The sequence below is a fragment of the Sceloporus occidentalis genome, unplaced genomic scaffold, assembly GCF_023333645.1.
Source record: "Sceloporus occidentalis isolate IW3139 unplaced genomic scaffold, rSceOcc1.0.p SCAF_2, whole genome shotgun sequence".
Classification (NCBI taxonomy): Eukaryota; Metazoa; Chordata; class Lepidosauria; order Squamata; family Phrynosomatidae; genus Sceloporus; species Sceloporus occidentalis.
The window spans coordinates 267,409,072-267,433,856 of record NW_028316982.1 but is presented as its reverse complement, the minus strand read 5'-3'; the positions used below and the strand labels follow the sequence as shown (position 1 = coordinate 267,433,856).

At 42.6% G+C, this 24,785-nt stretch overlaps 4 protein-coding genes across 6 annotated transcripts in view; all 4 read right to left on the bottom strand.

Annotated features, from left to right (window-relative positions):
- The window catches only part of INTS4 (integrator complex subunit 4), a 45,566-nt gene extending 42,527 nt beyond the window's left edge, over positions 1 to 3,039 (bottom strand). For all 3 annotated transcript variants that reach the window (XM_089512962.1, XM_089512963.1, XM_089512964.1), the window contains exons 1-2: positions 2,966 to 3,039; positions 570 to 767 (exon numbers count right to left, since the gene is read on the bottom strand). In XM_089512962.1, the coding sequence (XP_089369088.1) occupies positions 570 to 767; positions 2,966 to 3,022 (255 nt within the window). In that variant the 5' untranslated portion in view covers positions 3,023 to 3,039. The remainder of the gene's footprint in view (positions 1 to 569; positions 768 to 2,965) is intronic.
- A 4,382-nt stretch (positions 3,040 to 7,421) lies between these two features.
- Positions 7,422 to 11,025, bottom strand: LOC149320116 (BTB/POZ domain-containing protein KCTD14-like). Its single transcript, XM_089508277.1, has 2 exons — positions 10,644 to 11,025; positions 7,422 to 8,394 (listed from the first exon to the last, which is right to left on the bottom strand). The coding sequence occupies exons 1-2, from the start codon at positions 10,701 to 10,703 to the stop codon at positions 7,720 to 7,722; spliced, it is 735 nt and encodes a 244-aa protein (XP_089364403.1). The 5' UTR covers positions 10,704 to 11,025; the 3' UTR covers positions 7,422 to 7,719.
- Positions 11,026 to 14,489: 3,464 nt separating this feature from the next.
- Positions 14,490 to 17,180, bottom strand: LOC149320115 (thyroid hormone-inducible hepatic protein-like). Its single transcript, XM_089508276.1, has 2 exons — positions 16,566 to 17,180; positions 14,490 to 15,105 (listed from the first exon to the last, which is right to left on the bottom strand). The coding sequence occupies exon 1, from the start codon at positions 16,979 to 16,981 to the stop codon at positions 16,592 to 16,594; it is 390 nt and encodes a 129-aa protein (XP_089364402.1). The 5' UTR covers positions 16,982 to 17,180; the 3' UTR covers positions 14,490 to 15,105; positions 16,566 to 16,591.
- Positions 17,181 to 22,469: 5,289 nt separating this feature from the next.
- LOC149320114 (thyroid hormone-inducible hepatic protein-like) lies at positions 22,470 to 24,457 on the bottom strand. The gene is made up of 2 exons (XM_089508275.1): positions 23,912 to 24,457; positions 22,470 to 22,657 (listed from the first exon to the last, which is right to left on the bottom strand). Exon 1 carries the CDS (start codon positions 24,332 to 24,334, stop codon positions 23,936 to 23,938), a length of 399 nt encoding a protein of 132 aa, XP_089364401.1. The 5' UTR covers positions 24,335 to 24,457; the 3' UTR covers positions 22,470 to 22,657; positions 23,912 to 23,935.
- Between the last annotated feature and the right edge of the window lie 328 nt (positions 24,458 to 24,785).

Here is a 24,785-nt window from a genome sequence, read left to right as displayed (position 1 = left end):
AGCTTCTGCCAACCTAGCACTTGGAAAGCATGCAAATGCAAGTAGATAAATAGGTACCACTTCGCAGTGGGAAGGTAACAGCCTTGGTGGAGTCATGCTGGCCACATGACCGCCAGAGCAGTCATCGGACAATGCTGGCTTTTTGGCTTAGTAACAGAGATGAGCACCGCCCCCTACAGTCGGTTATGACTAGACATTCATGTCAAGGGACTACCTTAAACATAGTCCCTTGACATGAATATCTAGTCACAACTGACTGTAGGGGGTGGTGCTCATCTCTGTTACTAAGCCAAAAAGCCAGCACTATCCAAAAACAACCCTGGTGGGCATGTGGCCAGCATGACTGCACCAAATGCTGTTACCTTCTCACTAAAGTGGTACCTATTTGTCTACTTGCATTTGTATGCTTTCCAGCTGCTAGGTCGGCAGAAGCTGGGACTAGTGACTGGAGCTCCCCCCATCATGTGGCACCTGGGCCTTGAACTGCCAAACCTCCGATTTTCTGATCGTCAGAACTGGCATCTGAACCACTAAAGCCACCGCATCCTATCTTATAATACTCATCTTACCTTATAATAATGTTCCAGCAAGATTCGGACAACTCCTTCCACGCTTTCGGCTTCCACCGGCTTCCTGGCAAATTGAAGCAGGTACTGGAGAGCATCTGCTGGCGAGGTTGCCTTGCATAGATCCACATGGAGCGCTGCTGACTTGCTCGGTTTGGTCAGTCGGAGCTTCTTTGCAGAAATCTCTTCATGCTGCTGTTGCTGTAACAGTACATTGTGTTAGGCTGTGTTTGCTCAAAGAAAGGAGACAGACAACACAATATGATTCTTCACCAGTTATTCTGCAAGAATCTCCTTATTATTATTTCCATCCTGGTTCTACTACATTTGTTGGTGTTGTTAACTGCCATCAAGTCGACTTACACTTATGGCGACTCTATGAATAAGAGACCTCCAAGTCACCCTATCCTCAACAGCGCTGCTCAAGTTTGGCAAACCTTGGCCTCCTTGACTGAGTCTATGCATCTGAAATGCAATCTTCCTCTTTTCCTCTTACCTTCTACCTTACCAAGCATTACCTGTCTTTTCTAGTAAGTCATGTCTTCTCATGATATGGCCAAAGTACAACAAGCTCTATTTAATCATCTTGGCTTCTAGGGAGAGTTCAGCTTGATTTGCTCTAGAACCCATTTATTTGTATTTGTAGCAGTCCACCTATGCACTACAGCATCTATAGGACCATACCATGAATTTCCCACGCAAGCAAAATTATGCTTAAAAGCTCTGCAACCCTATGAAATTCATGGAATCACCATAAGTCGGCAGGAGAAAATTCTTGTCAAAAGGCCTATGGTCTCATCCCAACTCCTCTTGCCTTCCACTCCGTAAATTAGAGAAATGCAGATATTGTTCGGTAGTAACAGGCTATTCCGATCTGATCTTGAAAGCTAGGCAAGGTCAGCCCTGGCCAGTACTTGGATGGAAGACCGCTAATAAATACCAGTAGGTTGTAGGCTGTATTTCAGAGGAAGAAACTGGCAAAATCACTTCTGAGCGTTCATTGCCTTAAAAAAACCCTAAGAAATTCATGGGGTCGGCAGGCAGCTGAAAGAGAGACAGACACATGTGAGAACAAGAGGAAAGCCCTAACCAAATCCCTCTGCAGAAGGGATGGGTTCAAACCCCTGCCTGCCTGCAAAGGATAGGCAAGAAACTATAAAAACAATGGGGTTTTCTTTTTTGGTTCGCCTTGGAAGATGGGTGTCAATGCATCCGCTGACTCTGGGTTACAGTCGTCCCCCCACATTTCCAGCTTTGACTTTTGTGGATCTGGTTATTTGCAGTTTTGATTCATAGGTTTTCTCTAGGAATCTCTAGGTCCTCCAGCCCAACTCTGCCAGACGCTGACCATGGAGTCGTACTGGAGGACCTAGAAGTTCCTAAACACTTCCCTAGGCATTTGTAGGTCCTCCAGCAGGATTCTATGGTCAACTTCTGTCAGATGTTGACCACAGAGTTGCCCTGGAGGACCTAGATATCCCTAGAGAGGGGTTCTCTCAGGTAAAACCATGGCGTTTTTGTTATTTGCATTTTCTCCACATTCATGGGGGTCCTGTGCCCTTAACCCCAGCAAATGAGGAGGGATGAGCATACGATATACCAATTTACATAACAAGGTATTATCCTTATTAATAATATGATTAATATTATTCTCGAATAGTGAACTCGGCCCCCCATTGAATCGACCACTACATTGAACATCTTGTAACCCTTGTGGTCATCTCTGATTGCTTTAATGTATCGCTTTAATGTTTAATGTTATTTAAATGGCATGGTTTTAAGCGAGAGAGGGAGGGAATAACTGGGACTGCTGTGAAGTCGAAGGATTTCATGACCTCCATCCACAGTTTCTAGTGGGTTTGGGGGGCTCTGTGGCCCTTATGTTCTAGAAGAGCTTATTCCTGACGTTTCGCCAGCATCTGTGGCTATGGGCATCTTCAGAGAAATTGGGATCACCGTTTTATTGTATGGCTTTTTATTGTAAGCCGCCTCGATCCTGATGGAGAGGCGGGGTAAAAATAAAGTATTCATTATGATGATGATGAAGATGATGATGCAGAGCTGGTTTGGAGGCTTGGGTTCGAATCCTGGCTCTGCCATGAAAACCCATTGAGTGACCTTGGGGCAAGTCACACTCTCTCAGCCTCAGAGGAAGGCAATGGCAGACCCCCCCCTCTGAAAGAACCTTGCCAAGAAAACCCTATGATAGGCACCTTAAGGTCGCCATAAGTTGGAAATGACTTGAAGGCACACAACAACAACAACAACAACAACAACATTTATCATCCTCATAATCATCTGGATTCGTCTGTTTCAGGGCCTTCCAGGCGCCCTAAATCCCAGCAGAACTAGAACCCTGGTCCCTCCACCAAGTAGGCCGCAAAGCCTGGCTCGGTTACCTGGACAACCACTTTGCTGAACTCTTCGTACACTCGCTTCTTCAAGTGCGCCGCCATCTTGGGTAGGGACCATGAGCCCCCTCCGTTGCGCTTTCCGGCAATGAAAGGCCTTTCCCGGCCACCGTCGCCGCCATCTTGGGTAGGGAAAGTGAGCGCTTTTCGGCAATGAAAGGCCTTTCCCGGCCACCGTCGCCGCCATCTTGGGTAGGGAAAGTGAGCGCTTTTCGGCAATGAAAGGCCTTTCCCGGCCACCGTCGCCGCCATCTTGGGTAGGGAAAGTGAGCGCTTTTCGGCAATGAAAGGCCTTTCCCGGCCACTGTAGCTGCCTTTTCTGTGACTGAACCCCAAAGAGTTGTGGTTTATGTTGAGGAATTCCGCCCAACCGTGACTTCAGGCTCCCAAGAGAAGGGCTTAGATTCATCTATAGAGCAATGGTCCCCAAACTGTGCCCTTTGGACTTCAGCTCCCAGAATCCTAGGCTGTTGGCCAACATGACAGCGGCTTCTGGGAGCTGAAGTCCAAAACTCTCTTAAAGGGCACCGTCTGGGGAACGTCTGATGTTAGAGTAAAACACAGGTCCAGTCCAAAACCACACACTGCAGCAATAATCCAGTTCGAGACTGCTTTCCCTGCCCTGGCTCAGTGCCAGGGAATCCTGGGAGTTGTAGTTTATTCCTGGCAGCACAAAACTGCAAATCCCAGACAAATCTCCATCTACACTGCAGAAATAATGCAGCTGGACACCTCTTTAACTGCCAAGGCTCCATTCTCAGAATCTTGGGATGCTGCTTTATTATTTTTCTGCTATAGTCGATTGTCTGTTTTATTGAGGATCTGGGTGGATTTTATTTTATTATGTATTCATTTATGTATTTATTTGCATTGTAGTTTGCTTTTGCATTTTACTATCGCATTCTTCACCTTTTGGCATTGTGTCGCAGTATGTAAAGTGTTTCAGCATTCTCATTGAATTTTTCTTTGAATTGAAGTGGTTCTAAAGGTTGTACTCTGCTGTCAAGTGCCACAAACATGCAGAGATAGATGATGATGATGATGATGATGATGATGATGATGATGATGATGATTTGTTGTGCCTTCAAGTTGTTTCTGACTCAAGGAGAACCTCTCACAGGGTTTTCTTGGCAAGATTTGTTGCCATTGCCTTCTTCTGAGGCTGAGAGAGTGTGACTTCTTGCCCAAAGTCACCCATCGGGTTTCATAACTAAGCCAGGATTCGAACCCTGGTCTCCAGAGTCGTAGTCCAACACTCAAAGCACTTTGCCACACTGGCTGTCACTAAACTGATAGCACCCATTAATGTTCTCATCTCTTTTGAACACAAATGTCAATGTCTTGAACATGGGAGCTATTTGAATTTTAGCCCAGGCAAGTATGCCCCAGTACATTGAAAGAAGTCTAGAAATACATTGAAAACAAAACCTTGAGACTCCCACCGGAGTCAAAAAGGAAAGGCAAAGGCCCTGGTATACTCCATTGCCATGCGCTTTTCATCAGCAGCGAACTGAAGGGCCGCCATATTGTGGGTAGAGGCCCAGGGCTATTTGAGACTAAAGATAGCCTTGGGTCATTTAGAGCCAGGATGGTGTAGTGGTTTGGGATGTTGGACTACAACTCTGTAGACCAGGGTTCGAATCCACAATCAGCCATGTAGAAGCCCACTGGATGACCATGGGAAAGTGATACTCACTCAGCCTCAGAGGATGGCAGTGGCAGCACCCTCCTCCCAAAGAAGCTTGCCAAGAAAACCCTGGAATAGGTTTGCCTTGGGGTCACCATAAGCCAAAAAAGACTTGAAGTACAGTGGACCCTTGTTATCCGCTGGGGTTTGGTTCCAAGATCCCCCGCCGTGGATAACAAAATCCGTGGACGCTCAAGTCCCATTAAATACAATGGCATAGCAAAATGGTGTCCCTTATAAAAAATGGAAAATCAAGGTTTGATATTTGGAATTTATTCGTTTTTTGAACTTTTTCAAACCATGGATGCTTGAATCCATGTATAAAAAATCAGTGTATAAGAAGGGCCTACTGTACTATAATTTTGACATAAGTGTGGTGATCTGAGTGTTGGACTATGACTCTGAAGACCAGGGTTTTTCCCAGCTGAGCCATGAAATCCACAGAGTGAGTGTGGGCAAGTTCACACTCTCTCAGCCTCAGTGGAAGGCAATGACAAACCTCCTCTGAACAAATCTTGCCAAGAAAACCCCCTGATAGGTTTGCCTTAGGGTCACCACACGGTGTAGTTTAGCCCCAGACCTTGTTTCCATTCTCAAGTTTCGACCCTAAAATAATAATAATAGTGAAGAGAAGAGATGTTGGACCACAACTCCTAGCATTTCTCATCATTGGTTATATTGGCTAGGGCTGATGCGTCTCTGTAGTCCTGCAACATCTGGAGGGTTACAAGTTTTTGTTACAGATTTTGTTCTCCATGAGGGATCTTGGAACCAAACCCCAGTGTATAACAAGGGTCCACTGTATTTAGCTAGTCTCTAACCAATAACGTTGTATTTTGTCTATTACTTTGGATAACAGATATCTTCTGTCCTAGATGTCCTTCTTATTTCTTCAGTTTGGCATGGATGAAAAACTGGATTAAAATATTAGTCTACTCCAGGTCTTTGGATGAAAACAGAAATTCCAGTTTAGCTTAAGAGGCACGACACACTTCAGTGGAAGGCAATAGTCACGGCATAGCTTAAAAGTAAACACTAGCTCACCCAAGACATGTGATTTGTTCAAATACTAGGTGGAAAAGGATGCTAAACATACAGCTGCTTTGAGTATCTAAAATAAGTATGTAGGCTGCAGTCCAATACAGGTTTACCTGGGAGTAAGTCCCATTGAAGAGTCTGAACTCAGTAGGATGTGTAAGTAATATATACACCTAGGAATACATGGTCAAGGTTACCATTAAAGATTGATGATTCAGTAAAAGTGCAAGGGTGTGGAACCATACCACAAAGATAAGTGAGAAGGGTGGTAAGAGCCTGGCTGTGATCAGGTATAGACGGTATCTGCAAAATCAGTATCCAGTGAGGCAAGGCAAGGAAACATTTGGTCATCTTGACGTTTTGGATTACTACAGCCTCCAAAATCTCTGATCATTGCCCTTGTCAGGTGGAGGTGATGGGAGGTGTAGGCCAAACAATCTGCTGGATAGTGGGTTGCAGTAAGTAGAACAAGAATTTGGAAACACATTCCTACAAAGGGGCCAGAATATGGGACCCTCTGGATGTTGTTAGACTGCAACTCCCAGCAGCCCTATGCAGCATAGCAAGTAGTGGGGGACATCCTCTGGAGGGCCAAATGATCCCTCATCCATGTGTAGAGAGTAGATTTGCATTGGAATTTCAGTTGTTCAGGACTGAAATGTATTGAGAGCAAAGGTTGCCAGGAAGGTGGAACTCAGGTCATGTCAAATCCTCTTCTGGAATGTAAAACAATTTGTAAAGAGCTCCTAATTTAAGATTTTAAACCCAAATAAAGGAAGTACTGCAAGAGACCGTTTGGAGACAATAAAACTAAATATATAGATAACAGTTTGATTGATGGATACCCCACGAGGGATAGAGATGTATGTTTGAATATTCAATAAGGGTGAAGGGGTGTATATGTTTAAATTCATATGTAACCAGTGAAGTGTGATTTGTAGTTTTCTTTGTTCAGAGTACTATAAAAGCTTGGTTCACTTTGAAATCTGGGACACAGTAATTTGGATGTATATCCTCTGGGAATACTGCAGCAATAAACTACGCTTTCCTTTCCAATCGGCTCTAGTTTTCCTTAGTAAATCTGGTTATAATTCTGGCTTTTAAATTAATTTGCTGCATATGCACTGTAGCAATGATGGGCAATGATGGATGGCAAGGGGTCTGCATTAGTCCTCCAGGAGACATTGGACTTTATCACACATAGGTCCCCTTCCACACTGCACCAACTCCTGCAAAAGATTTTTTTAAAGCCCCTCAAATGTCCTTAAACACACTCTAAAGGACATGGGGGCATTCTCAACATGTTTTGGATCTTTCTTAGGACCCTAAAGGGCATTTGTGGGCAAATACATATATAATATATTGATCAGAGAGATTCCAGATGTGGTGGAAATACCCTACATGCCCCCCTAAAAGTGATTTTTGGGGATCAGGGAGCAAAAAAAATAAGGTTTTTTTTTACCCCTGGCCCTGAGCATCCCTGGCAAGACATAAAATCACCCTGCATGTGGGTGGGGGACAATTTGCTCACCCACATTGAAGAGCTCTTCAAACTAAAAATATTTTTGAACTTCCCAAATAATACATTCAGCCCATGAAAGATATAAGCTGTATATGTGATATGTGATCAAAAAGTCTGTGTGAATACCATCCATGTCTTCTCAAGCATACTGGCCATTCTCCTCCTCTTAACAATGCAACTCATGCAGAGTAGTGGGAGAAGATCATAGTATTTATGATCATATTTGATTAATATTTGGACTAGCAGCAATACAGGCAACCAAAACTTTGTCCCCCTCCTTAGAATGATTTTTTGCAACAGAGATAGAGTCTGCAGAATAAGTAGCTCAGGAGAAACACAATATTTCTCAAAGGAAGTCAAATGGATAGTGTAGATATCTCTGTTCCCCAGATTTGACAAGTCTTCCTATCAAGTCAGTTTCCAAGTGGAGTTAGAACAGTGTCTAGGAAGACGACATTATATTTGACTTAAGAAAGCCAAAATCTTGGCTTTCTGCTACCACCAAGTGAAGATAAATTTGTAGAAGAAGTCATTGGATTTGAAGCGAAAGCCTTTCTCCATAATGTAGGGCTGGATAGAAATCCTGTAACCTTTGGCATCTATGTCCATTTTGATGCTGTCCAGTAAGTCAGAGATGCTTGGTGATGCCTTCCAGGGACCAAATGTGACCACTGATTTCTTGTATGTGTCCAAAGTGTTGAGGGTGTCGACACACCTGGCAATATCCTCCTCGGTCTTCACCACGCACACTATCACGCTGGACTGACGGGCGGCCACCGCTTCAGCCCTGGCGATGCGGATCATCAGCTCAATGTTCTCAGTATAGCTGGGAACTCGGGCTAGGAACTGTTTTCTGGCCACAAGCTCACCAAAGATCTGAGGCGAATCCTCCAGCTGTTTGATCAATGGCTCAATGTCATAAAAGAGGGCTTCTTTGTACACATCCTGGACACATTGTTTGGGCACCTGGTTGCTGCGCAGGTATTCCAAAATGTATTTAAAATAAGTGCCAGGCCGGTCAATGAAGTACCTCCCTTCTGAGTCCGTCCGCAGTTTGGACTGTCCACTGGCGAACATCTCAGCCAACTTGGAACCGGGATGTTTCTTCAAGGTGCTCAATGTGGTCATGAACATCTCCCCACCAACATTCAACTCTATGACTTCTGATTGCTGATGAGAGAGAAAGGAAAGAGTGTCATAGTTTACATATCTACCTTATGTAGAATATCAAAATCCAAAACTTGTTTCACGAGGAGCTGAGATGTGACACTTTTGTTTTCTGATGGTTCTATGTTTCATGCACAAACTTATTTTAACATACTGTAAAGGCTATGTGTATATGGTGCATTTGAAATACATTAATTTTGTGTTTAGACTTGGATCCCATCTCCAAGAGATCTTATTATGTATGCACGATTGGCCCTCCTCATTTGGCTATTGCAGATTTGATTATTTGCAGACATTAATATGTTCTCTCTAGGAATCTTTAGGTCCTTCAGTGTGACTCTGCCAGACGCTGACCAGAGTCACACTGGAAGTCCTAGATTCCTAAAGGAAACAACTAGGCATTTGTAGGTCCTCCAGTGTAATTCTATGGTCAATATCTGCCACATGTTGGCCACAGAGTTGCACTGGAGGGCTAGAGATTCCTAGAAAGGTCTTCCCTCAGTTTTAAAAAAATGTGTTTTTTTATTTGTATTTTTTTCACTTTCACAGGGGTCCTGCACCCCTAACCCCAGAGAATCTGGAAGACCCATTGTATATGCAAATACTGTTATTCCAAAATCCCCCAAAATCTAAAATATCAAATGCTTCTGATCCCAAGCATTTTGGACAAGGGAGACTCCACATGTATAGAGAGGACAGGGAGGATTCTACCCTGAGACAAAATGGCACAACGACGTTGAGTGGCAAATTCCTTTAGTATCATAAGTTGCCATTTGGGCAAAACATCTGAATGAAGCCATGATAGGTAGGATCCCAATAGCACAATTATAAAAGTGACACCACTTGGAAAATGTTACTCTATTGGACAATGCCTCATTCATTCATAGATTCTTGGACAAAATCCAAACAACTTTTGTTCAGAATTCCAGCCGATTATGTTTGGTAGATTGTGAAACTGAAAATAATAACTCAATAGTACTCATTCATCACAGTAGTTCACCATCAATTTGGCCAGATGTCTCTCCCTATCACCCACTCAGTGAGTGTTTTAACTTGAGACGACAGAGACTGGATACACCAGTCAGACTTAAAGACAAAGCATTTATTCTTGCTGATAAACCACACTCCCGATGGGTGTAGCTATTTTGGGGGGGGGGGGGGGGGTGGACAGCAAAATGAAGGCAATGCACCTACAAATAAAAATTATTGTCTGCAAAATTGAATTTTCCATTGCAATAATGTAAAGTTTCAGCTGAGCATGGTACAGTGGTTTCAGCATTGGACTACAGCTCTGGAAACCAGCATTCAAAGCCATGGAAACTCACTGGGTAACATTGGTTAAGTCAAACTGTCTCAGTCTTAGAGGAAGGCTAAATCCTATAGGCTCACTTTTGGGTCACCATAAATCAGAAACAACTTGAAGGTGCACAACAACAATTTATTCATACAGTTTAGACATCTCCCCAAAAGTGGACAGGCAAAGGGTGCATTTACACTGTCTGAATGATGCAGTTTGACACCTGTAGCTCCATCCTATGGAATCCTGTGATTCATAGTTTTATGAAGTCTTTAACTTTCTTTAACTTTATCTGCCAAAGAGTGCTGGTGAACCACAGAACTATAAATCCCAGGATTAAGTAGGATAGAACCATGGCGGTTAAAGTGGTGTCAAACTGCATTACTTAGCCAGCCACAGATGCTAGCGAAACGTCAGGAAGAAAATTTTCTAGAACATGGCCACATAGCCTGAAAAACCCACAAAAAAACATGCATTACTTCTAAGTTTTATTTTATTTTTTATTGGATTTATCTCCCACCTTTCTCCCAAAGTAGGATTCAAGGAGGCTTACCAAAATTTTAAAGAATAAAACTAAGACATCAATTATAGAAGTTTTTAAAAATTCAGTCATACTAATATTAAAACATCAGTTAAAAACATCATAGTTCAAAACATTTCAAAGTAAAAACTATTTAAACTTTAAAACGTTTCTACAGTGTAGAGGTACCAAAAGTTACCTTTGGAACACAAAGGCAGCAAATAAAAGGGTTCTAGGTGGGAACACTTTCTAGTGCCTCACTCTCTGCAATGCTAGACATTTGGGGACTGAAGGGACATTTTATAGGGGGCAGGATTCTTATTTGGAAGGGACAATGCCCTAATGCCCTTTCCTTTGCTGTTGCATCCTTGCTCTCACTCCAGCAAACTGGCCTTCTTTCAACCCTGACATACCTGTTCCTTTTTCCTCACTCACCGTTTGGAGATTGTTCATGTTTTGTTTCTCAAAGGATTTCGGTTCTGAAGAAATGCTCATCCTTCTCTCTGCTCCTCCAGAAAGGCAGCCAAAGAAATCCACAAATTTGTGGATATAGTGGTGGTGACGGAGACTTGTAAAGTTGCCTTTTCCCCTTTCTCTGAACAGGTAGTAACTCACACACCTGGAGATGCTGGCCTCCTGGCACTCTGCTGCCCTCCTTTCAGATTTGGCCACAGGTTGCAAATCTATGAGAGACTCTGCAGGCGGAAGTATTATGCACTCTGCCCTTTCCTAACAATGAGCCGTTTTGGACAGAGAAGGCACTCTAGATGTGGGAGGGAAAGTGGCAGTCCCAGTATTTTCAATATTCCTTTCTCTCAGCCACCTGACACACACTTGTCAATTGTGACTAACACCCCGTCCAAGAAATCAGTTCCTCCCATTCTCTGCTTTCTACCCTGCCTTTGGCTCACAACTCGGTTGCACATTCCCTTTGTGTGACTGTCATTTGCTGAACAGGTTACACCCTGATGTGACTTTTGTCCCTTCTTTTTTTAAAGGGACAGTATGCTCCCTTGTTAAAGAGCCATAACACAGTAGAATTAAAGACTACAAGGAATTTTACAGGCATGCCCCAGGGGGGTGTCCACACTATAAAATCATAGCAGTTTGATACAGCTTTAACCTCCATGGGTTCCATCCAAAATTAAAAATTAATTTCCACAGGGAGGATATAAGGTGCTCCGCATCAGGGAAAGGCAATGGTCAATCTCCTCTGAACAAATCTTGCCAAGAAAACCCCATGATAGGTTTGTCCTAGGGTCATCATAAGTCGGATGTGACTTGAAGGCACAACAACAACAACAACAACCTTCAGATATTTATTTGAAAATGGCTATCATATCACTTTTCAGTCTTTTCTTCCCCAGGAAGAACATAAGCAGTTCCCTTCATCGTTCTTCATGCAGCTTGGTCTCTAGACCTTTTACCAATGTACTTGCCCTTATCTAGACATGGTCCAGATTCCAAAATGTCTCCGACCATCTCTGGATATCTTAGATCTGACCTATGACACATCCAAAGGTGGCAACTATGACAGCCAGGTGTGGAATGGTTTTGGCTTTGTTTGTCAAGGCTGGTACTTGCTCACCTTGCCAAGACGCTGATAACACATCTTTCTACAAGGGAAGGAAACATCTTGGATTCCTCACTTTTATTGTAGTAGAAAAATCTCAGTAAGAAACCCTGGTCCAGAGCCAAGGGGGAAAATGTGCTGTAGTCCACAAACACAAGGGTGACTGTGTACCTTATTCTCAAGTGGCAAACCCAACCACACCCTTCCTTGTACTCTATGTTATATTGATTTACTCTGTGTGAGAGCTGGACAATTAAGAAACAAGATAGGAAGAAAATCAATTCATTTGACATGTGGTGATGAAGAAAAGTGCTGAAAATCCCATGGACAGGCAAAAAGACAAATAACTGGGTCCTAGAGCAGATCCAGCCAGAAATCTCCTTGGAAGCCAAGATGACAAAACTGAGTCTGTCGTATGTCCAACACATCAAGAGAAGACACCATTCACTGGAAAAAACAATAATGCTAGGAAAGGTGGAAGGAAGTAGAAAGAGAGGAAAGCTACATGCTAGATGGATGGACTCTATGGAGATTATCACACCACCCTTTCCTCCTGCAGTAGACATGGGATGCAAATTTTAATAGGTGGATTTTAACGCACACCTCTGTGCCCAGGCAGGAGGCATCCCGTACCTGATCCAGTCATCTGCTGCACCTTGCAATGAATGGGAAAATCCCATTCTTTGCAAGGTGCAGGAGAAGCCTGAATCAGGCATGGGATGCCTGGATCGGTACAGGATACCTCCTGCTTGGGCACAGAGGCGTGTGATAAAATCTGCTTATTGAAGTTTACATCCCACGTCTAGCACAGGAGAAAAGGGTGATGTGATAATCTCCTATTAAGGAGGTCACAGGTTTGCAGGAACTAAGCAGAACAGTGCAGGGCAGGGAGTCTTGGAGAGGTTTCATCCACAGGGTCGCCATGAGTCAAGATCAACTCGATGGCAGTTAACAACAACAACAGCAGCAACAAAGTAAAGCCTGTCCCAACTTTTGAAGCAAAGGGTATTCTTAAAATGGATCTTCACAATGTGCATTAAGGAGGAAGGATACACAAGCTAGGAGTGACTGCAGCAGCTTGCTTTTGTCTGTATCTGCAGGGAAGAGCAATATTCCATTTCCTTTTCTCCTGTCTCTTCTCCTCACCGAGTTAATTGAGTGTAAATCACTTTGGCATTTGAACTCAGTTTGCAGCAGTTCAAGTAGGCTGAGGGCAAAGGGAGGAAGAGAGAGAAACAGGGCCATTTGAAAAGCAGCTAAAAAGTGGTATGACGGAAGATTACCTGGGACTGTCCTTGCCAAACTGGGACAGTTGGGAGGTATACTGTATTCACACAGGCTGAAGCTAACTTCTCCTGTTTGATTTTTAACTCCTTTGTGTGATGAGGAAGCCAGTGGAGCTTTGAAAGCTTGTGTCATGTATTTTGTGCATTTTGTACAATAATCACATCACTGTTCTGTGGATTTGGGATGTTTCTGTACTTTTCTGATAAGTAAGGTCAACGTCTTTTGCTGGGAATCACAAGCTTCTGATCTCTCTTCTTTGCCAGAGGAGGATATAAGGATGCCTCCTGCTGAGTTGAAGTGAGTGAAAAGTCATTAGTAGCTTTCAGTTGTTTAGAAAAAAGATGCAGCTTTTTTAATGTCTAAAAACTAGGAACTCAGGAATACAAAAAGGCAGTTGTCTCAAGTAATCCAAAGCTATTGGAGGCTATGCAATTAGTTAGCTGAAATAACTTTAAATGTTTGTAACTGTCTCATCTAATAGATCCTAGGGTGCTGAATAGCAAACGTAACAACCAAGGCCAGCATCCTGTTGGTGACTTATGCAGATCTGTGCTACATACACAGAGTGATACTCTATTTTTTTGGACAATGCATAACATTGCATAATATTCAGCTGACAATAGAGTGAGCAGAGTTGCACTTTCAGGACTGTTGCACATGTTCGTTTCACACTGAAACTTCACTGTGTGTTATCAGCCATGCTCATTGACCAGTGATTCACATATATTTCACTTTGTTGATATTCAGTATGAGGGTGCATAAAAATAATTCCCGCCAGTGGGTGTTTGTGCTATGCTGAAATAATGTAGGTTCTCAGCCTAAAAGTGAAAAATTGTCCCTCCAGGTATCAGCCTAACTGCTCAGCATGGTGTAATATTTGAGTTCTGGACTATGACTCTGTAGACCAGGGTTCGAATCTCTGCTCAGCCATGAAAACCCACTGGGTAACCATGGAAAGTCACATTCTCTCAGAGTGGATCTACACTGTAAAAATAATGTAGTTTGACACCACTTTAGGTACTGTAGCTCCAGGCTATGGAATCTTAGGATTTGTAGTTTTACAAGGTATTTAGCCTTCTCTGGCAAAGAATGCTGGTGTCTCACCAAACTTGAAATCCCAGGATTCTGTAGAGTGGAAGCATGCCAGTTAAAGTGCTGTCAGACTGAATTATTTCTGCAGTGCAGATGCACTCTCAGCCTTAAAAAAAGGCACAGGCAAACCTGCTCAGAACAAATCTTGCCAAGAAAACCTTGTTATGGGTTTACCTTAGGGTCACCATAAATCAGAAACGACTTGTAGGCACACAACAACAAACCACATATTATAAGACAAGCAGTGAGCAGTGGAATTAGAAAATAAGATGGGTCAATAGGATGTACAGGTGTGTGTTTCTTTTAAATAGTGTTTTATTGACAGTGCGTTTGTCAACTCCAAATTCAATTTAATGTAAAAGAATAAAATAACAACTGCCGTTCTGAAACTTAGTTACAAGTACTGGACAGCCATAGGCAAGCAACAATCAAAGTGTGGACTGTTCTAAAATATATAAAATAAGACTCTAGTAATCATTTGCTCAGAGACATAAATAATAATTCAAGGTGGGATGCCCTTGAGTTTTCTCACTAATCAATATCATTAGCTGATGAAAAATCTTCTAATGGTTTTAAGTTACAGGATAGTAGATTTCAATGAAATATTAGAAGGAACTTCTTGACAGTGAAAGTAGTCTGGCAATGGAAACAATTGTTGAGAGAGATGGTGAGGTCTCCTTTAGGCACCTTCAAAAAAAGGCTGGACAGCTATCTGCTGGGGCTGTTCTAGCTGGAGATCTTACAGTGAGCAAGGAGTTGGTCTGAGTGGCCCATGGGGCCTCTTCCAACTATGATTCTCTGCTTCCATGATTCTATGATTCAAGTATTTTTATTATTATCACAAGAGCATAATGGCTGCCACACCAAAACAAGTCCTCTGGAGCAAAGTACAGCAGAACGTCAACACCATCCATGCAGCCTCCTGGTGGCAGTGGAGGAGTGACCCTGTGGAAGACATTGGAGAGAAAATTAACGTTTAAAAAAAATCTTCTTACCAACCAGAGTAGCCCACAAAATTATCCAAGCTTTATCTTTTGTTAACTTTATCTTTTATAAACACCATATCATGTCAACATATTGACAAGCTGGAGCATGTCTGGAAGAGAGAGATCAAAATGGTGAAAGGTCTGGAAACCATGTCGTATGAGGAGAGACTTAGGGAGCTGGGTGTGTTTAGCCTCGACAAGAGACAGTTAAGAGGTGACACAATAGCCATGTTTAAATATTTGAAGGGATGTCATATTGAACATGGAGCAAGCTGGTGTTCTGCAGCTCCAGAGACTAGGACACAGAGCAATGATGCAAATTAAAGGAAAAGAGATTCCACCTAACCATTAGGAAGAACCTATTGATGGTAAGAGTTGTTCTACAGCGGAATACGCTGCCTCAAAGAGTGATGGAATCTCCTTCTTTGGAGATTTTCAAACAGAGGGTAGATGGCCATCAGTTGGGAGTGTTTTGATTGTGTCTTCCTGCATGGCAGAATGGGGTTGGACTGGATGCCCTTGGGGTATCTTCCAACTGTAGGGTTCTGTAATCCTATGGAAAAAGAATGGCCTGTGTCCTATATTAAGTAAGTAACCTCTTCTGGCCTGATCCTTCCCCTCACCCATCTGACAATAATATCATTTGCTTGTGCTCCATTTGTCAAAAAACAGATCTTCCTCAAATAGGTTGGGGAAAGGTTATGATCATGACTACAGTGTCACAATCACGACTAACTAGCAATCAAGAATACAGAACACTTATGGATGAGTAAATCTAGTTTTTTGTTGTTGTGTGCGTTCAAGTCGTTTCTGACTTATGGTTCCCCCAAGGCGAACCTTTCATGGGGTTTTCTTGGCAAGATTTGTTCAGAAGAAGTTTGCCATTGCCTTCCCCTGAGGCTGAAAGAATATGACTTGCCCAAGGTCACCCAGTGGGTTTCATGGTCAAGCTTGGAATCGCACCCTGGTCTCCAGAGTTATAGCCCAACACTCAAACCACTATGCTTCACTGGCTCTCATGTAAATCCAGGTAACTGTTCTATATTCGCAATAGCGAATAAGTCACAATTGTGACACTATTGCCATGATCATAACCATAGCAGTTGAAATGGAATAATAGCACTATAACTGTAGTATGATATTGACCATAGCACTATAATTGAATATTGTGAAAGGCCCTCTTGGGCAGATCCAAGAAATTGCTACAAACAACTCCCCCAAAAAGAATGGAACAAGTGGACGCAAAGGTGACAACTACCAGAAAAATACAAGATGTTATATCAGAGAACTCATACTTCTTTATATCAGTCTGGAAGAACTTTACGTTTTTGATCTTACAGAGATCTCATTGAGAAGAAGTTCTCATGAACTTACTTTCTGAGTCATTATGCCTACCTTTGAGCTGCAAAGACATCTTACCTTTAGCTGTTTTGACTGTGCTTTTCTCAGAAGCTGAGCCTCTTTTCGTTCCCGTTAATCTGACCCATAATTTCATTGTATTTGGAGGTCACAGCATTGGCTCTCCTGGTTAGCTGGGTGAGGATATGGTACAAACTGGACACATGGTAATAAAAGAAACCTTCCAAATCTTCTTCCTTGATCTCCTGTTCTTTCCCTCGGATGACAATGGGAGGCTTCTGGTGGTCAAGAGGCACTAGGCCACCTTCCACAACCAGTTTGATGGATTTCAATAACATATAATATTCATATAGGTCTTTTCCACCAGAGCCAGAATTAAACACATCATCCTGCGATTCCAAAGAGACCTCTTGCAGAAGGCTAGGAAACAGGACTGTTTGTTCCATTTTGTGGACGGCAGAAAAATATTCTTCCATGGTTCTGGGGGAAGATTTTGTTTCAGATTCTGGAACTTGCTGGTTTATTAAGCTGTCAGTTGAGTCTCATGAAAGGTGGTTTGCTGTTACTGGTCTACTACCCACTCAATCGGTGGCAATTTATGAGCCACAGAGGAGGTGATTCGGGATATATTCCACTCAAGTGGCAAATGACACTCCTCTTTTTCCAGCAAATAGCATCCCTTCTTGAACACCCGAGCAAATGGTCAGTTTATCTTTCTTTCTTTTTTTCATTTTATTTACAGGTTGGAATGCTCTCAAACAAACATTGGACAGAATCAGGATGTTTGACCCCAGCAGAGGACAGAATATGCTGATCAATTCCGGCTCAGTCACTCTGTTCCTTGCATCAGATGCTGAGTGGAAAATTCCTAGCATTTCTGAGAAAGTCATTCCACTCCCCCATCATGTAAATCTGATAGTTTGAGTTCAGATTTACATTATATACAGTATATGTGTGTGTGTGTGTGCGTGCGTGCGTGCGTGCGTGCGCACGCAACCCAGTCAGTTGTGGGCGGCATAACCTATGGCAAGGATCCCAAAGTCAAGATTATAACTGAAACAAATCAGACAGTTTATTGATTTTCAGAGATAGACATACCGGTATTTGTCCTTTTCATTTTTTCCACATTAGGTTTTTTAAATCTCATAAGATAATTCAGTAAAATGTATGGATACATACGCAAAAACAAAACAGCTAGTTCTTAGCTAGTGCTACTGACTACATTGCCATGTAATGGGGAGACTATCAGGGGGAAAAGGTTGTTATTGTGTGTCTTCAAGTCCTTTCCAACTTATGGTGGCCCTAAGGCAGGGGTAGGCAACCTGCAGCCCGCGGGCCGGATGCGGCCCAGCAAGGCCTTGGGACCGGCCCCAGCCCAGTCCTGCCGCTGATTGCCACCGGGGCCTTTGGGGGGCAATTGTCTATAGAAGCCTCAGAAACATGCATTTATATTAACATTTTTTTAAAAATCAGCAAATTTTTTCGCTTGTCCTCCATTTTTAAAAAAAAAGTGTCTTCCATTTGAAAATTTTGTCCCACATTTATCCTGGTTTATTTATATATTTAATTTTTTTAAAAAATTAATTATTTATTTTTTGGCTTCGGCCCCCCAGTTGTCTGAGGGACAGCAACCCGGCCCCCAGCTCAAAAAGATTGCCTACCCCTGCCCTAAGGTGAACCTATCATGGGATTTACTGGGTTGAGAGTGTGTATGAAGAGCCATATAAAGATGAACCTCAAATTCTTAAAAGTGAGTTGGAAGCTGCAATAAAGGAAATGGCAAAAAAAAAAAAAGTCTCCAGGAACAGATGATATTCCAATTGAATTGCTGCAATCCACATTGACAGAGTCAACTCTAGTGCTAACCAACATATGTCAACATATATGGAAAACAAAAAGATGGCCATCAGACTGGAAGTAATCAATACACATCCCCATCCACAAAAAAGGAGACACAAGAGAATGCAGCAACTATAGGACCATAGCACTGATCTCCCCCACAAGCAAAATCATGCTTAAAATTCTGCAATGTAGGCTCCATCCGTACATGGAAAGAGAGATCTCAGAGGTTCAAGCAAGGTTCAGGAAAGGTAGAGGCACTACCGTTCCTGCAAACACACAATTGCTAATGGAGCGCGCCAAGGAATTCCAAATGAAAATCAGCATGTGTTTTCTAGCAACCCTAATTCTGCGCCATAAAACTGGTTAAATAATCAAGGGTTCAAACCCACACTTTTAAACGGTAAATTAAGCACTCAGCCTCATGGGCTGTACCCATTAGTTTTGCCTTCACCCATATATGATATTCAAAAATCTCAAGTTCTTTCTGGATAATATCTGAAGAAATCTGCAAATTTTGGAAAGTTCTTGAAAATAAATGAACTAAATTCCTGCTCTTATTCAGTTCTTGACACTACAGATAAAATAATAATAATAATAATAATAATAATAATAATAATATAATAATAATAATAATAATAATAATAATAATAATAAAAAATTTATATCCTGCCTCTTCCCGTAGGATTGAGGCGGCTTACACTCACACCAAAATACAAGACAGTCACACAATAATAAAATCCAATACGCAAATAAAATACAATGCAACTCTAATAAATTCATACAATATAAATAAATCCCCCCTCCCCTCCCTATATATATATATATATATATATATATATATATATATATATAAAAATATAATTTCTAAATATAACAATGATAAAATATAAAATAAATTGTTAAGAACATTAGTTAAAATAATCGAGACAGGAAGGAGCGGAGATGTTAGATAACCAATAGGGAGTGTTCAAAATGATGGTCAATATCAGTGGGGCAACCGAGTGCATTATCCAGGTCAGGCCTGTCGGATGAGATCCGTCTCGATGGCCTTTTTTAAAGCCATCAAGCATAGTAATGTGTTGGATCTCCTCCGACAGGTCATTCCATAGTTTGGGAGCGGCAGATGAAAATCAGTTGATAAATCCAAACAGAGCGAGTTCTTATGACGCGGTTGCCTTTTTTTGGTGAACCAGGATGGTGGAAAGTGAAGATGGGCGGAAAGGTTTCCTCGTCTTTCCCACCAGCAAGAGCCACGCTTCGAGTCAGAAGGGGAGGAAGGGAGTGCTGAAGGGCAACAGGAAGCAAATTGACTATATGCTTTACACAGAAGAAGGACTTTATCTCAAGTGGAAAGTGGTTAGATGCATCTGTCCAGACTTGTGTGGAACACACTGCAGTTTTTTTCTGCATGCAAACCGTTGTTTTGTGTTGCACTGGGAGGTGTTGTTGACTTATACTGGCATAAACACTATTGTAGACAAGACTGTACTGTATACAACACTGAAGTCTCCTAATCTGAGTTGTGCAACCAGCGCTACACTGCTTATGTTCATTGAGAAGATAATACAGTTGACCCTCCATATCCACGGATTCAAGCATCCACAGTATGAAAATATTATATCCATCTATTCTATATAGTCATCCCTCGCAATTCGCAGGGGATCTTTTCTAATCCCCCTCTGCGAATAGGAAAAACCGCAAATATCCAAACTTCATTGGATATAATGGCTGTGTGCTCCTGTGCGTGGCCCCGCATGTGTAGTGCGGGTGCTGATGCCTTTTTGTTCCACCTGGCTTCCCATCCATGGAAATTCAAAACTGTGAACAAGAAGTCCGCAAAGTAGAAGGGACGACTCTGTGTGCGTCTATATGTGTATAAATTCCAAAAAAAAACAAACCTTGATGTTGCTATTTTATATAAGTGACATTGCATTTAATGGGCCCTGAGCATCCATGGATTTTGGTATCCGCAGGTGTGCTGGAACCAAACCCCAAGCAGTTGCCAAGGGTCCATTGTATTATCAACATGAAACCAAAAAGCCAGGTTTGGGAAGCATTGATTGGGGGTCATGATTCTTCATATCCGCTCAGCAATGCCAACAAAACAGCACAAACAGTTCCTCTTTGGTTGCACAGCCTGGCAACACTGACCTGCAAACCCAGTATTGCTATCATGTTTTTCTCATTGACTGTGCACAAGGAAATTTGTTGTTGTTGTTACTGTTGTTGTTGTGGACCTTCAAGTCATTTCCGACTTATGGCAACCCTAAGGCAAACCTATCATGGGGTTTTCTTGGCAACAGTTGTTCAGGGGAAGTTTGCCATGGCCTTCCTCTGAGGCTGAGAGAGTGTGACTTGCCCAAGGTCACCCAATGGGTTTTCATGGCCAAGCTGGGGAACTGAACCCTGGTCTCCAGGAAATGCAAAAGGAAATACACAACATCAATTCCCATTCAACAACCAATGTATTTGCGAGCCAAGACTGGCCCATAATATTTTCCTGCCTGAGAAAAAAGCACAAAGTGGCAACCCTCATATTCTATACATAAACTGTCAAGAGTGCTACTTTTATCTTTCTTTATCCAGGCTGATAGGACACTATTTCCCTCTATACTTGAGGAGAGGAAGCTAGTTTGGAGGAGAAGCAGTGTGGCACCCAACACTCTCCCTTAGCACCCCATTTTCACCACTTGACTCCCAGCATCTGCCTCCAGAGATAAACAGTGCACCCTGTCTAATAGTGGGGCTGACCCTGGTAGGAGTGAGTAACAAGAAGAAATCAGGCATGTGTGATGCAGCAGCTAAAAAGGCCAATGCGATTCTAGGCTGCATTAATAGAAGTATAGTGTCTAGATCAAAGGAAGTAATACTCAGTGGGTTTCCATGGCCAAGCAGAGAATCAAACCCTGGTCTCCAGAGGTATAGTCCAGTGTTCAAACTACTACACCATGCTGGCTCTCCAAGAATGGATTCGAACCCACACCTCCAGAGAGCCTGGATCCCCAACTGCTTTGCTCGGCCACACTACCTCCTTACTGGCTTACTGTGTTCTTGTATGTGTTTTGTGCCTTGAAGTTGTTTTTGTCTTATGCGGCAACCCTAAAGTGATCCTATCATGAGTTTTTCTTGTTCAGAGGAGGTTTGCCATTGCCTTCCCTTGAGGCTGAGAGCCTGTGACTTGCCCAAGGTCACCCAGTGGGTTTCATGGCCATGCTGGGAATCCAACCCTGTTCTTACTGGCTTCAAAATGGCTTGCTTCAAAATGTAGTACACTAGCCGAGTGGCATTAGGGAATGGTAGCTGTCTTTATTCTGCTGCGTAAGAGCTTTAACACCTACCCCAAAAGTCCTACTCTTATGTCACCACTGCTTGGTAGAGTTCTGGCAAGTAGGTGAGCAAGAGACCAACCCTTCCAACAAGTGCCAAATATGTAGAATATTTTGCAAAACTGCTTTGAAAACATACAAACCCGCTAAATTTCAATTGTGGAGGCTGCTTTAAATCATGATACTAGAGACTGTGCATCATAATTGTCTACAATGTGTAGTTATAGTGATGGAGCTACATCACTGACACAATATGCAACCATAGCTGCTGTCACACTGCAGAAATAAAACAGTTTGACACCACTTTAAATTCCGTGGCTCGATGCTATGGAATTCTGGGATATGTTTGAGGGTTGGCCTGTTCTGTGGTATAGGGTTATCTCCATGTATGAGGACTCCCCTCTCCTTGAAATAAAGCCCCCTTTGGTGGGTCTATTGCTATGTCAACAGATCTGTCTTCTGGGTTTGTATGCTGAACAACATATTTTTTTTCTCTGTAGCTGCTATCATTATTTCCCACAATGCCCGCAAAACATGTAGCCTTCCAGATTTTATGGGATTGCAACTCCCATCCACCCCAGCCAAGATATCCAATGGAGCTGAATATTAAAATTGGTAGTCAGGTTCTATCTAGAGGACTACACTTTCCCTGTCTCTGGTGCTGCATGATATTGGACTAACTGGAAGGATGGTCTTATATGAGACAGCGTTGTATGATAGGAATTACTTTATTTCCCTAAAGCATTAGCAAATTTCAAATATCAGAAAGCAACAGTGCTGAACATTTGCTGTTGAGTTCATAGATATCTCTTTGGTCAACAAAGATCAGTGCAAAAGTCATTCAAGTATAGTTGATGCAGCAGTACTCCATGGAATAGATGTTGCGTTGAAGATCTTTCGGTATCAGCTAAGCGACTTCTTCTCAAGTAAAAGACTGGAGCTGCACACATGTCCAAGTTACAAAATGTATTTTGTCCTGCAAAACTGAAAAGGAAAAAGGTGTTCACAAAGGGGATTGAGACCTAATACCATTAACATAAGGCTATTTAGGGGGTGCTACTAGGAAATCTAGTCTAAGCTTTGCAAAGACTGAATACTCTAAAGGAATATTTTCACTCCAAAGTAAAGACTTGGGATATAGCAAGTAATGACAAGAAAGAGTGCCTCTGAGAAATCACAGAAGCGTCAATCCTCACCAACAACTGATCCTTATTTAGGACTAAAGGATGGTGCTCCTGAGGCAGGAGATGACATTCTATTGCTGTAACACTTCTATACAAATAAATCACCAAAAAGGGCTAGAAGTGCTAACAAATTCCTTTCTTTAACTAGACTATTAGTCAAATAATTAGTAAACTATCAGTAAGTAATGCAGCATCAAACAGACTATGTGGCACAGGCCCAAATCATTTTGCTGCCAGCAAATAATTCCTGAATGCCCACCCCAAAACCAAGTCGATAATCCTAATGTTAGCCCCAAATAAAGTAGACCCATGGAATCAATGAGATTTGTTTACATATTCAGCAATTGCTCAGCAATTGATTCAATGCATCTGCTTTTTAGCTGGAATTATCAGAAGGATTCAGTCCTTTGTATTCAAAGCTACCAGAAAATTCTGCAAGCCTATTTCCAGGCTGCTGCTGTACTGCAGAAATAAAGCAGTTTGACACCCCTCCAACTTGCCTAGCTCAGTGCTATGGAATCCTGGGATCTGTAGTGTGATGGGGCACAAGAGCTCTTGGACAGGGAATAGCTCACAAAACTACAAACCCCAGAATTCCATAGCATTGAGTTAAAGTGGTGTCAAACGGCTTTACTGTTTGCACTGTGGGCAGTCTGAGTTAAAATAATGCCATAACAAAAGAAATATTGAAGAATTGTCTGCACTTGATTGATGCTCAAAAACCACTGCTGAGGTGGTGGCAACATTGGCTGCTGGCTATGAGGCCAGTGGGGCATTGAATCCGCTTTGGGTTTCAGTCTGAACTGTAAGTGAGCTAGCTCTAAAACCCAATGTAGATTCAGTTCCCCATGGGCACCAGAGCCACCAGTTTCCCAAGCAGCTGCCTCACTTTACCTAATGGTAAGGCCGGCACCTATGCTGCAAAATCACCCTTGTTGCTCCAGCTTCTACTGGTCAATGATGGCCAAGGAAATTAAAAATAGAAAATCAGGCCACAACAAGAAAGAAGCAGAGAAAGTTGGGTGCATAAGAGTACACATAGTAAATATCTCACCTTTGTTGTTCCTGGCCCTTGGTTTCACCCCTGGAGATAAATTTGGTTCTGGCTGATCTGCCCCATGATTTCGTTGTATTTGGATGTTACGGTGTTGGCTCTCCTGGTCAACTGCGTGAGGACGTGGTGCAAACCAGACACGTGGAAATGAAAGAGTCCTTCAAGGTCTGCCTCCTCTTTGCCTTCTTCTAAACCAATGCTGAGCTTCTTCTCTTTGAGAGGCGCCAGCCCACCTTCGGCCGTCGACTTGATGGATTTTAGGAGCATGTAGTATTCGTACAAGTCTCTGTCACCAGAGTTTGCGTTGTTGTTGTTGTTGGCTTGGAACGTGCCATCCTGATCTTCTAAGGAGACCCCCAAGAGAAGACTGGGGAACATCACTGTTTGTTCCATCTTGCGGACGGCAGAGAAGTAGCTTTCCATGGTAAAGAATAGAGATGCTCTGGGGCTGAAGTTTGCCTCGATTTCAGTGTCCCAGGAAGGCTGCAAGAAAGACTAGTGAAGCCAGCTTCGAGCAGTCATAGCTCTGAGTCTCATGGTCTCAGTTTATAAAGCAAAATCCAGTCCTCCTGCCACGTGTTGGAGAGCATGATTGGGATGGTCCCATGAGAAATCTGGGCACTCCTCTTCCAGCTGCTGAGCTGAATAGGCATTGATTTGTTCATGGTTGGCAATGTGAGTTTATTTACAGTCTGGATTCGTTCCCAGGTTCTTTTGCCTAAATTGGTGACTTGCCACCAATGAGGAGTTTGAGAGCTCAGGTCATCTCTACCAAAGGAGAAAGAAAGAGGGACATATTGAGTCCTCAAGGCTGAAAGTGCATGGAAATCTCCAAATGCTGTTTGGCAAGACATGTGCCTAGTGGGTGGGAAGC